This window comes from Tubulanus polymorphus, chromosome 3 (assembly GCF_964204645.1).
Source record: "Tubulanus polymorphus chromosome 3, tnTubPoly1.2, whole genome shotgun sequence".
Classification (NCBI taxonomy): domain Eukaryota; kingdom Metazoa; phylum Nemertea; class Palaeonemertea; order Tubulaniformes; family Tubulanidae; genus Tubulanus; species Tubulanus polymorphus.
In genome coordinates this window covers 10,770,149-10,783,378 of record NC_134027.1, presented here as the reverse complement: position 1 = coordinate 10,783,378, position 13,230 = coordinate 10,770,149, and the positions used below count along the sequence as shown (strand labels likewise).

The window sequence follows — 13,230 nt, the reverse complement described above, 5'->3', positions numbered from 1 at the left end:
GAACTGGCCTGTCTATGCCTTATTAGTTCACTAGAAATGTGCTCGTTACTAAAATACTATCGAAAATGATGCCAGGATGGCCACTTTTATCTGACTTGCCTTTTCCTGACTTTTCCCTGATACTCATACTTATCCCTTGACACAGTCAAATAGCATAAGACATAGACAGAGACCGTTTGATTTTACAGTCGATCTAGCAATCTCAACAAATTTCACTGACTTATCCCCGATTTTTAGCCTGAGTTTTTCTAAAGAAAAGAAAATTCCCCGACTCTTCCCTGATTTCCTGATGATTTGTTGGAATTGCTTGTGGCCACCCTGGATGCTGTGAAAAGTGAAGTGAGTGGTCCTAATGGGCCTAATCTGGGCCGGGGCCAGTGTTTTACCTGGGCAAAATCATCTCCGTGCGATCATGGCTATCATTCAACTCTGACTCGTCAAAATCCGAACTCGCTTCACTTTCGGTCTCAAGCAACCCTCGTCTTGTCCGCGCATACCGAAATCGTACGGAACTGAAATCGAGTTTCGGCATTTCATTTCCCGGGGACTGAAATCGGATTAAAGTTCCGTTTAACTGTCGCAGCTGAGAATTTAATACGAACCAAGCCGCATGCACGCCGGATACAACAACTTCGCTCCGTTCGGTAACAAAATCATTGCAGAAAATATATATATATATATACATATATATATACACACGCAGGGCTGGCAACCTGTGAAAAGTGCTATCAGTAACAAATTGAATTCTTTTCAGTAACATTTCACTGAAATATGAAAGAAAATGTTCAAATGGATCAGTAATCAACAGTAAGATCCTCTGTAACATCTTTCATATTTCTGTACACATCAAACAAATATAAACAGTATTTCTCATTACAAAAGAGTAACGCATACTGAAAATCAGGAAAAGTTGGCAGCTCTGTTTACGAGACAGAAACCCGGCAATATGATAACTAGGTTCGGATTAATCGATGATGTTGTTGAGGTATATAAAGTTAAGTATTTACGCAAAGGTTTTCGATATCCACCTAAAATTGAATATATACTATATACACACCTAGACTCATATATCTACCAGCCCCGCAAACAGCAAGTTTGCAGTAGGGATATACTGCTAATAGAAGAAGCATGGGGGATTCAGGGGTCGTGATGTCCACAGAACCAACAGAAAAAAGGCCTCTTTTTCAGCAAATAAGGGCACCGAAATATCCTCTACTTTGAAACAGTTTGTCTGGAAGGCCACTTTCTGGCGATTTACGAATTCCTCCAGATTTCCCTGATTTTTCGATGTTATAACACAAAATTCCCCCGAGTAAAAAGGAATGTCTTGGTTTAAAATGTTAAAATTTATTCATTTTTCATGAATCGCGTATTGATAATGACACATGTGGCCAACAACATATCCAAATACTGAGTTTTCCAGGTTATCCAGGACAGTGACCGCCCTGTTTGTATCATGATAAATGGCATGACAATGGAAAATTTCTTGACTGATGAAAGAAAGCAAAACAGTTTGCCACAGTCATCTCAATAGAACAGATTCAAAATTTCAAAATTCACCCACCCTTAAGTCAGTTCACACTAGGTTTTTGACGGTAAGTATATGGTTTTGTTTGCGGAAAATTTGCCATTTGAGGTAAGTACTTCACTGAATTACTACTGGCACTTAATCGTCGAATAAAAGTGCGGTCGCAATCGTGCGAAAAAGTATTTCGCGTTCGTGACAACCTGACATAACAATCTCAAACCCCAGCAGGTGTTTACGTTTGCATGGAAAAGCGTGTGTACATGTACCAGCATATTAAACTATAATATTAATGAATCAATGATATCTCAGACATACGCGCGCGCGCGTATAAAACAATTATATGATTCACATCGAAACCACTTGTGGATAGACTGTGATAGAACCATTGCAGGTATGGACACGGGCAGCAGATGGAGCACATGATGTAACCATCTAGAAATAGTGGCCTTCAAAATTTCCCAGGGCCCTACATCCCACGTTTTTTTGCAATTGCCAATTCGTGCGACCATCTCTTGACATGCTCCAGGATCCGACTCAGCATTGAATAAGTGTGCAATGGTTGTAATATGATATATTACTAAAATATATACTTGGGACTTGGCGCAATATTCACCCGTTTTGACCCAATTTGACCCATGCCATTTTGGAGATCTCTGACCAGGGGGCAGGGGCTTATACATTCGACAAGTCAACCAACAGATGGAACCATTTCATAAAGGTGGTTACAGGGTTGAAATGAGTACGGGTAATATAAGGTCTTGGCGTAATAATCACTGTAGGGCACATCATGAGTGCGTGGAAGATTATCTATAAGCCATTTTGGAGGCAGAACATGGTAACAAGTTATATGCAGATGTAACATTCTGAAAAATGATAAATCATGAAATAATTTCTCCATCCAGAATTAACTAGCACTTTCATATCTGGAAAGACACTATTCTATATTCCGCAATACCTGATAAGGGAAATCCCACACTTTTCGCTGCATTGTGATTGAGACAAAAAGTGTAATTTCATTCGATCACGTAGTCAATTCCTGTCGCCAAGTTATAAGCTGATTTCTTAGCTGTAGTCTGGGAATGTCATCGAATTTTGTCTGAACTCATCTTCTGAAAGTGTGCTCAGGGATCGAGGTAGTAATCACCCCGAGTTAAAGCCTGTTCACTTGGTGATTAATGCATAAACCTGTTGCGCATAAGACGCGATCGCACAAGCATTTTCGGCCCAGACGAAATTTGTCCTGGAACAACTGTTCATACGCGTACCAAACGGGCCTGGGCCAAATTTGACCTGGCCAAAAACGTTGGACACGGCCTTTGCCAAATTTCAGCACAGGCAAATTATTGCGTGTGGATTGCTACTGGTTCCGGAAATGACACTTCATTTTGTTAAAGCATTGTTTAGCATTGAGTGAGTTGCTCTAATAATTAGGCGCGGCCAAATTTAACCTGATCCGCCAATTTGGCGTGATCGCGGCTAGCTATGGTGGGAATATCGGTTTATTTCAACTACCCGAACCATTTATAATACAAATAGTAACGTCAAGAGTAAAATGACACGAAACATTTGAAAATTAAAAAAAATATAACCATCTGTTACCGCTACTGAAATAATCTCCTAATTTCACAGCAGTGTGTGAATGAATCACATGCAACACTGCGCGCAATTAATGACGGCAATATCCGTAATAATGAACAGGTGTGTACAATGGGATTACAATTTTTTTATTAGTAATGACGTTTATCTATGATTTTTCAAAGGGGTCCAGGCCAAAAAGGGGGCAGTTCAAGTCATTGGTCATAATTGAACAAAGGCGGTTGTAAAGGCGTTATGGGATTTCCTTCTGTAAGGCGCAGAATTCCGGATTCTTTTGTTGTAAAACTGTATTCAATTTAAGAATATCTGAGAATATCGGTTTTTAACTCTCAAACGTAAATTTCTCAAAATCTTCATATGGTAACCATACATTTTAATTAACGAAAGTGAAATACACAAGCATGTAGCTTTGTTGACTCCACTCGTTGGGTGCGCAGTACAAAACATTATGTTTGGAAATGAGTTTTTTTGGGTAGCTGCGGCCATTGCAGTGAAATATTGCGCGCCTGGCTGCGGCTGTTATGAGTGCTAGAGGGTCAAATAACTTAATATCATGTTCAACTAACCAAAAACAAGATTTACCCGACCTATAAACACCCAGTTGCCCCACCATGTCACATGTATTTGGCTGCTTATTCTAAAATCGGACAAAAAGTCTTGCAAACGAGAAAAGAAAAAAAAGCATTCCTTAAATAATCGCTGTATGTAAAATATTCGCCAATTCTTTTAGGGCACTTCGAAACTAGGAGTTTGTGACAGCTCCCTTAGATCGGGCTGTGTTAATCGGCGGATTAAAATCTAGATTTCCAATGAGAAATGTCACTACATAATAATCATTTATACGATGCTCGAAATAGATTGCTAGAAAAAATCAGTTTGAAAATGTCATCTGAATAGCATTCTACTGAAATATACAAGCTGTGTCAACGTTATACAGTTTCAGGTGAAAACGATTCACGATATCATCGTTGATATGAAACGGGAATTTGCCCTTCGTATGGCAGCTATGAAAACCGAGAAATATAGAAAAAAATTTTATTTCGAAATTTTTTTTTCTTCTTCAAACTCGGATGAAATTTTTGAAGATTCGTTCGTTCGCGACTACTTCAAACGCAGCTTCAGCGTCGCGTGCACAATACACGACGGTCGTTCTTTGCGCGGCTTTCTATGCGCGGCTCCGCGTGTGAATTCCGCCTTTGCAAACGACGGACGGAAATTTCACAGACCGACGCGGAATTGATTATATTCGAATCGTAACGAGTAAAGACTCTTCGCGAAGCGAAATTTTAATGATATACCGACGACAAATCGGTAGCTCTACCATAACTCGCGGAATGGTGAGATGACACTTCGTAAAAATGTGTATAATATTAATTCAATTCGCGCATCAGGTTTTACAATACTACACGATCACATAAGCATCTTCAGCCCGACCAAAAATGTCGGACCAGACTCAAACCAAATTATAGCACGGGTCAAATTATTGCATCTGATCTGTAACTGGTACCGGAAATCCACTTCCCTTTGTTTAAGCATTGTTTAGTATCGAGTGAGTGGTTTAAGTGTGAACACCCTCTTTAATCAATTAGTCACAAAATGAAATTCACACTCAAAGTTTTTCCCAAGTTTTTCACTTTCACTATGAAAATCCTTAGTGACATCTGCTCACAAATAAACAATAATGCAGTGGACTGAGCTCAAGTCTGATTTTATCTCGATATCCAAGTTGGACAGTACCGTCAAACTTGCTTACACTCTTCGGGAAGCTTAAAGCTCAGTTTAAGCTGGATATAATGTAACTGTCATTTCTATATACAACATAATGTTTAACTGGATTTCAAATTCCCAAATGATATGAACTATCCAAGCTTGAAAATACTTATTTTTCTAAATGAAAAAGATTATGATATATGAAATCATCTGAGAAAATAATGATCAAAAAAAATTCTGAAATAACAATAACACGATTTTTCTCTGTCAAAAGAGAACGAACAACATGTTATGTAGCACTTCAGACGCTTTTGATACCAAACCACACAGGTCTTCAGGCCACGACTATTAAATGACAGAATGACAAATGACAATTATATGCCTGAACTACATGTAGAGCACGCTGACAGTGCACGCGATCTATCAACGCGCGCTTATTGGTCGAAAAATCATTTTTACAACGCCTCGCGTCGCTAGTTGCCGCGCACGGAGCGATTGATTAGCGATGATTTTACCGCGACTATAACCGAGATAAGTTTCAGGTGCGCGAATCCCCAGACGAGTCACAGTGATTTTCGATATGATTTCACGATCACGCTAAAATCACACGAAGAAATCAGCAGTCTCAGCCACGTGTTTTGGAAAAAAATTATGGATCTCTTATTTTTTCGAAAACTGAAATACAGTTTGGAAACAGCAATATTATAGATGAATCTACTCCTGGTATAAGAATATATCATTGGTATATAACGTAAGGACTCGAGTTGAAATTAATGACTTCCACTCGATGATGCAACATAGAAAAAAAACCCTCACAGACTACCACTAAATTCATGAATTATACATGAACATCGATCATGCTAATTAACGGATATTTTCTATTATTGAATATGGTAAAAGGTTTTCGACACGTTCAAGACTTTCTATTCTAATCTCCAGCCATTAATCAGTTTATAATTACAAGATGTAATTACTAAGATGCGTTAATCCTAGAGGCAGGTTTCATGTTGTGCCAGTACATGAAATCATCAGCTTATAATTAAACAATAGCAACGAATAAATTACTTTGTATCTCGTAATTCATACGCCATACCTTTTATACCCCTTGCTGAGAGGATTGTCTCAAACTTTGTTTCATTTCAAATTCAAAAAATAATTGAAGAAGTCCAATAATGCGAATTTTAGATGATAAAATGTATTATCATGAAACCACAACCTTTCGGCTGTTGACTAACAGCCATCATCAGGCGGAATAATGGCTGTGTTAGTCAGTTAATCAGCTTGATGATGGCTGTTAATCAACAGCCGAAACATTGTGGTTTCATAACAATAAATTCTATCAAATATAAAATTCGAATTGTGGGACTTCTTCAATTTTCTACAGTTACACGGTTTAGAGTGTTTATATCTTTTGACTATTAAATTCAATGAAGTTTGCATTTTTCTCTTTTCTGAAATTTGTATACAGTCGGTATTGACATTTGCAAGGTTACAGGAATTAACATCAAAAGCTACTGGCCAGCTTCCGATGTTCCATGTTGCTGACGCCGTAATCATAATAAGAACCCATCAGACTTCACGGCGCTGGTTTTTTTTTTGTATTTTACGATTCCTGTCATTCTGACCGGTTAGTTGCAACTGTCGATATCGATACTATTCAAACAATGCTCCAATCTGAAAACACTTTTTACAGGTTTACAGCGTGATAAAACATCAAATATTCATCCAACAACCAGCGAAGCATGAAAAAATATCGACAGTAGAATAACGCACTTCTTTCCAACGAACTAACTTCCAATCAAGATTAAGTCATTGTCTAACTTAATTGTACTAAGTGTACTTCGTCGTACCTCTGCAGTTGAATAAACCATAAAACGGATTAGAGAAATGTGAATTCGTTTCCTGGTAAGGATTCAACTTAATGATGACGATGTCCATTTTTATTTAAAAAAAAAAAAAACTAGGAAATGTGTTGCGAAACCAACGTACTGATACTGAGGTACTGGTATCTTCTCAGAGCTCAGGGGCCGGTTCTATAGCCACGGCTTAGACCAGTCTAAGACCACCTTAGTTCTATAGCTAATCTAACAAACTTAAGACCAGTCTTAAGATTTCAGATCACTTCTGGATTTAAGTCTCAACTATGGAACCGGCCCCATTGAGCTCAGAGCAGACTATTGCCCCCTGCATATGCTCACTGGGAGCTGCAGTTTAGTAAACATACATATGCCCTGAAGCAGAGCTCTCACAGAAGCTTGCTGCATCTTTATCAAAAACATTGTTAATCATTTGCATGCCTGCCTTGTAAGGTAATAATCCATATAATTTTGTGCGCACGTGTGGGTGCCTATCTAAATACATAATCGTGGAATGGTTCTTGATGTTATACACAAGTGACTTGTGATTGTCATTAAAATGAGTAATGGGTGTAAAACAGGCGATGAAATTTTATAATTTTTGAAAAATTGTGGACCTTTATTGATCTGGGGTTGGCACTGTTGAGCTTTCTAGGCCCCAGCCTAGTTTCTGTAACCCAATGAAATTTCAAGAGCTCGATATCAAAACTGAAAGCACTCTCGCTCCTTTACTTATCTCATTGTGAACTGATGAGAAGCGCCCTTCCTTTATACAGCTTTATGTAACTATAAAATGATTTATATGGACGTGATACATGTACAGGTGATGATTGTTTAATAGTCTGTGAATATTTTGATTCAATGATGTTATTTATAACATGAATAAAGTCTGTTTATGGTACTGGTCGTTGTTTGAGTAACTTTTTGAGTAACGTATGCACTAAACAGTGGAAATGTCGATTTAGAAACAAAGCTTTCACAATAGATATTCGTAGCCCAATGCCAAAAACCAATTCCACCAAATGGACTCAACCACTAGTGAAAAGGATGAATGGCTCTGAAAGCAGTGATTTGGAGGATATTCTTTGGTAGACTATTTCACCATTTCATAACTAAGAACATACTAAGAATTGCACATTGAATAAGCAAAAATTCATGTTTTTTCTGATATTTTTTGGTTACTTTTTGGTTACTTCTCATCTCTTCTTGTCATTTTTCCTACTCATGTATATCATGTATTGTACATATTGTGGATACAATGAAACTAAAATTCATTCTTTCATTCACCATTGGATATGTGCATGTAAACCAAAAATGGCGCCATCAAGAAATACTATCCTTCTGAAGACAGTAAAACCAATAAAACGTCCTCTTGGTGTAACTCATCTCGAGATGGTCTACAGAGCAGCTATCGAACAACAAACTGTTCACACTGAAATGTTCATTCAAATCAGCTGCAGATTTCGTATTCTTATTCTATACATTGGGAATTGTCCTACAGTCTACCAACTACCAAATGAGATCAGTTGAAAATACTGAGTGAATGATTATCCGTGCCGGATGCTTTAAGTAGTAGCTCGTAGGATATAAGCAACGTTTGAGTACCGATAATCATCAGTGAAATAAATTTCAACTTACCTGATCATCAGTTTTATCGATAATCCAAGCTGCCTGATATTCCGATGTTCCTTTAGGTACAAGATGTACTTTCTTTTTCTGTTTACTTTCAGCTAGAACCCAGAGAGATGCACGGAGAATAAAAGAAGATGCGTTTTACGGGATAATTTGAAAGCCGTTTTCCCCATTATCAATGATCATTTTTACCTTCGGCACTGGCCATTTCCTCTTCGGTCGGCCACGTTTGTTCACCTTCCATCGGATCGGGTATAACTTCGCTTTGTAACGATTCCTGAAGAACAGGATCAGCCGTTTCTAATAGCTTGATATCTTCTTCCATCGAGGTGGTACCTTCAGCCTATAAAGCAAATGAATAAAATGGTTAAAAAAAAAGAAAAAAAAGACTTACCTTATTGAAATGATTTTTTCATCTCTCAAACCGCTCTAGCGCCCATTCAGTGCATCATTAGCATGTCCTTATCCGAGTATTAATCTGCTGCCTTATTAGCATTCTTCCTATTTCTGTTTGTCAAGGCCCTCGTGTGTTCAGGACATCACCACAGTCCAGCAGACATAGACATTTCATAAAAAATAAAATGATCATCACCGCTTTGCGATACAGTTATGAACACTCAAGGCAACGGATTGATACTCTCGTATTATTGGCAGGTAGCGATGACCAAGTGCTTTATTTCCCAAAGCTCATTCCTCTATTTTGCGCAAATGGCCAACACTACGAGATAACTAGTAGTGGAAACTGGGAAGAACCTGCGCGAATGTGTGTTGAATGCAAGATGGTCATAATCGAAAGACTGATCAAAACTAGCAGTAGTTGAAGCTACAAACCTCACTGGACTTTTTCTTGTCAACGCGAGGATTCAAAGGGTACGGGTCATTTGGCGAATCAATTTGCGACAGTTGGAAATCTCCCCAGCCGGGAACATGAACCAATCGGTTAACGCTAAGAGGCTGACTGCGAACATAGCCGGTGATTTTCACGGTTCCCTTCTCGGTCTAGAAAAGAAATACGAAAGTTCGAAATGAAGATGAACGAAATCTTCGATCATAGAGGCTACGTATGACATTAATAATACATAATACATATTTATCTATCAATATATGTACAAGATTTTATGAATGTTGTATTTGTTGTCCACAGTTCATACATAATTGAAAGGACATCCCCAAGCCTAAAGGCTGTACCAAAAAAGGGGTAATGCCCTGAAATAAACATCTACATCCACATTTGCATGCTGGTCAGTGCTGGTGACTTGCCGTACAACCAAAGACAAGGGGGATTATTTGATAATCTACAGGGCCAAGTGACGCAATAGCGAATCAACCCCCTTATTTGAAATTGGTGTGTCTAAAAACCTACATCTTCGTTTGAATTCGGAATGAATTCAACTTGTTCAGCGATCAGATTCGGTCGGTGTTCGCGCATGTGCAAGGGAATCAACTTCTGTTCGCCCAGCAAACGTATCAATAACATGTCATCTCCTTCGCTGTCGAGCGAATGAACTTTTTCACGTGGAAACCTGCAATAAACAAACATGGATCACACCTTAAACGCACCGATCTGTGGAGTGATCATTTATTTCTGTCTTGTGAGCTCAGGCGATTTGATCATTGTGCACAGATAATATATACATTACAATGAAACAGTTAAATCACCTCTCTGGACAAATAAGCTATTTGCTTAATTTATTTACATCAAAAAATGCCCAATTAGGATAAATCCCGTGTCAAAACAAATGCACGTTTAAGTTTCCTAAAACATAGATTAGCTACCTTCTCAATCTACGTGTATTGCAAAAACACGCCCTTAAGAGCTTTTTCTTAATCAACATGAATGAGGAATCAATGACATTTTCGGGAGAATATTTCAAGATAAATACATACCAGTTTTCAATGCACTTTTGTAAGTATTTCTTGGCATCATTTTGTTTTTTAGCGGGCAAGTTCTTCACTCCCTGAAATGATTATTACAAATGTAAGCGGAATATACAATTGTGGCCAAATGCCTGATGGGTCCATTCATCTACATTAAACCACGTGAAATATATTTCTGTTTCCAAAGTTGTTAACCTGGCTGTAATATTTGCATACTCAAGATGATAAGAAATGTATTAAAACCACTAGCTTTAAGTCAGACACAGGAAGCTTAAACAAGTTATGACAACATTTCTCTGGTTAACCTACAGTCAAGCGTTTTTCGTAGAAAATCTTCCAGTTTCAAATAATCTGACATCTGATAATCGGTTACAAACTGAACTTTTCTAATCAGGAATTCGAAGATACTGGGCAGAAAACTGAGGGTGGCAGATAATCATATGGCCGAAAATCATGAGTTGACTGACTATAGAAGTTCGAATTCAAAATGTTTGAAAATGATTTAGTTCAGACATCCATATTCTTCCGATGTCATTGGTCAGGTGCATAAGGATAATGTCGTAAATAAGTAGACCTAACACTTCGTACACAAAGGGCCCTACTACAATAAAAGGAAAGCTTGCTTGCATACAGCATGAAAACCCGAAATAACAGATTTCCAAAACGCCGGTACCCGGCTACATACCTGAGCAGCCAGTAACGACGCGGGTAAACCTTGGGCGAACAAACATGACAAGCAGAACTCTCCGTACTGATCTATGCCATCAGTGGGTGACAGCAAAAACAACATCGAATCTGCTAACTTAGCTGCGTCTAACATTGCATATAAATCACCATATCTCGGAGTTAAGTAGGCGAATCTCTTTTTGAATCGAGCAACGCTGTAAATTAAAAGTAAAACAACTGGTATTGCCAACCGTAATTTGTTTTATCCAGTAACGTAGATAACTATAAAGTTATAAAGAAGGTGAAGCTAGTCTAAAACATTTCATACTACAATTGCTGGATACGCTGAGATAATCTTATTCAAGCCATCCATGAAATATGTTAATTCATGACGATGTGAAAATTCCAATATCTATATAGATATATAGAGTATAGCATGCATTTTCAATGCAAATTTAGATATTGACTGAAAGTTCAACTCATGGCAACGATAAATATTTGAAGTTGGCTCTCTTGTGCAGAAACAGTGACTATATTCAATGTTTTAGCTGTTTTTCAACCAAAAAATATTAAAAAATTTCAAGCTGGACATCCTTTTGTTCTTAGCCCAAACAGAGCCAACCACTTATGAGAAGGCTGATTTCTTAAGATTCCAAGTTCGAAAAATGACAGGGATGGATGATTATCCATCAATAATTGGGAAATTAAAATGTTAGGGCCTTTACCTGACATGATGAAGTCCAGTCGGACTTTGTGAGATTTGCAAATTTTCATCGCATTCATCCAAACCTCGAACAACTAAATCGACATCAATTCCATCACACAGGGCAACTATAGCCTGGAATAGAACAATTTAATCATTTGCTGTTTCTCACGAATTACATCTCATCAAAAATACATAGAATTCTTTACTAATCTACCTGTATCAATGACATATTCTGAACCCGAAGCCTAAATCCATCATTACACAACCATTTATAGGTAATCTAACAAGGAAGTCGCCATGAATCGATTGAATTTCAATAAATCGATCTATTTCACTCTATTGATATTAGATCTATTTTGAAAATGAACTTTTATGAAACTGGAGCAAACGCTTCTACGCCTCTTCAGTAGGCCTAATGTTACCCTAGAAAGCTCTTAGGACCATGTTCAGTTAAGCAGAGTTGCCACTTATGTGAAGCTAAAAATCCGGAAAATAAGTCTGGATGAAAATTTTTGAAATTAGAACGCCAAAAGATGCGTTCTGGCGCATTGATTACCGGAAGTGTGTATCAATTTTCACGTCTGTCAATTACAATCCAATGAAAATCTGTCGCTTCAAACTTTCAGTAAGCATTTTCTCAAAGGTTATACACTCACTCACTCCAAGATATGTCAATAACAACAATGTGTATAGATCATTTTTTCAAATAGCGATTGGTTCCGTCAAATACAGCTCATGTATAAACCAGAGCAAAAAACAAACGAAGCGTCAGTCGATTTCGATCGTCCCGTCATCTTGGTTTAATCGTGTACTGCGGGGTCGTTGCCACTACGTGGTAGCACAATACGGCTTTTTTGAACCCTCTACGGAGCCGTTACGTTTTGATGTTTAGGGTCGTATCCCGAATTGATTTTATTTTTTTCGCGATGTTTTCTTTTGTGGTTATTTGACTTCTCCCGAAAATCCGGAAATGAAATTGGATTTTTTTTAAATCCGGAATTCCGGAGAAATCCGCAGAAGTGGCAACTCTGGTTAAGGAATGGAGATTTGCTGGAAAAGTTCACATTTCCATTGACACTTGATCAGATCTGCTTCTGCATCCAGATCCGAAAGGAACTGCAGTAATAACCTACCACTAAATGAGGAGGAGTATTAGCACTTCCACGATTACGTTTTTTAGCCAAAACTTCTTCGCGTTTTCGTTTTCTTTCTTGGTGCAACTTCATGAAAAATGGTAAGCAAAACAATTTTATAAATAAGACACTTTTACAAATTCTCCCTTAAAAATTTCAAAAATTCATAGCAAGCGCAGATTTCAGTGAACATCTTGAACTGATCAGGCCAGTTTTTGGGCTGCATATCTGTCTGAGGCAGATAAAAGAACGAAATATCAAGACACTTCATTGAAGCATCTTCAAGACATGCCAAAATAACTGGATTATGTTATATGGATGGATACAGAGGAAAAGTGAACGAATAGCCCAATGGGACGTAGTCTCAAGTGGGCTAATTGAGACAGTGGATATTATGCCGATGCGGAATCATTATGTCACCCCTCTACATTATATATACTGATGAAAATAACAATTGCATTTTCATGATTAGGATTAGGATGGTTAGGAGTTTTAGGTCTTAAAGTAAGGAGTTTTAGGTCTTAA

At 38.0% G+C, this 13,230-nt stretch overlaps 1 protein-coding gene across 1 annotated transcript in view; it reads right to left on the bottom strand.

Annotated features, from left to right (window-relative positions):
- The window catches only part of LOC141902070 (pre-rRNA-processing protein TSR1 homolog), a 79,906-nt gene that overhangs the window by 64,440 nt on the left and 2,236 nt on the right, over positions 1 to 13,230 (bottom strand). The window contains exons 3-10 of the mRNA XM_074789712.1: positions 12,706 to 12,792; positions 11,592 to 11,704; positions 10,886 to 11,081; positions 10,210 to 10,280; positions 9,686 to 9,845; positions 9,154 to 9,321; positions 8,515 to 8,665; positions 8,329 to 8,420 (exon numbers count right to left, since the gene is read on the bottom strand). Of these exons, the coding sequence (XP_074645813.1) occupies positions 8,329 to 8,420; positions 8,515 to 8,665; positions 9,154 to 9,321; positions 9,686 to 9,845; positions 10,210 to 10,280; positions 10,886 to 11,081; positions 11,592 to 11,704; positions 12,706 to 12,792 (1,038 nt within the window). The remainder of the gene's footprint in view (positions 1 to 8,328; positions 8,421 to 8,514; positions 8,666 to 9,153; positions 9,322 to 9,685; positions 9,846 to 10,209; positions 10,281 to 10,885; positions 11,082 to 11,591; positions 11,705 to 12,705; positions 12,793 to 13,230) is intronic.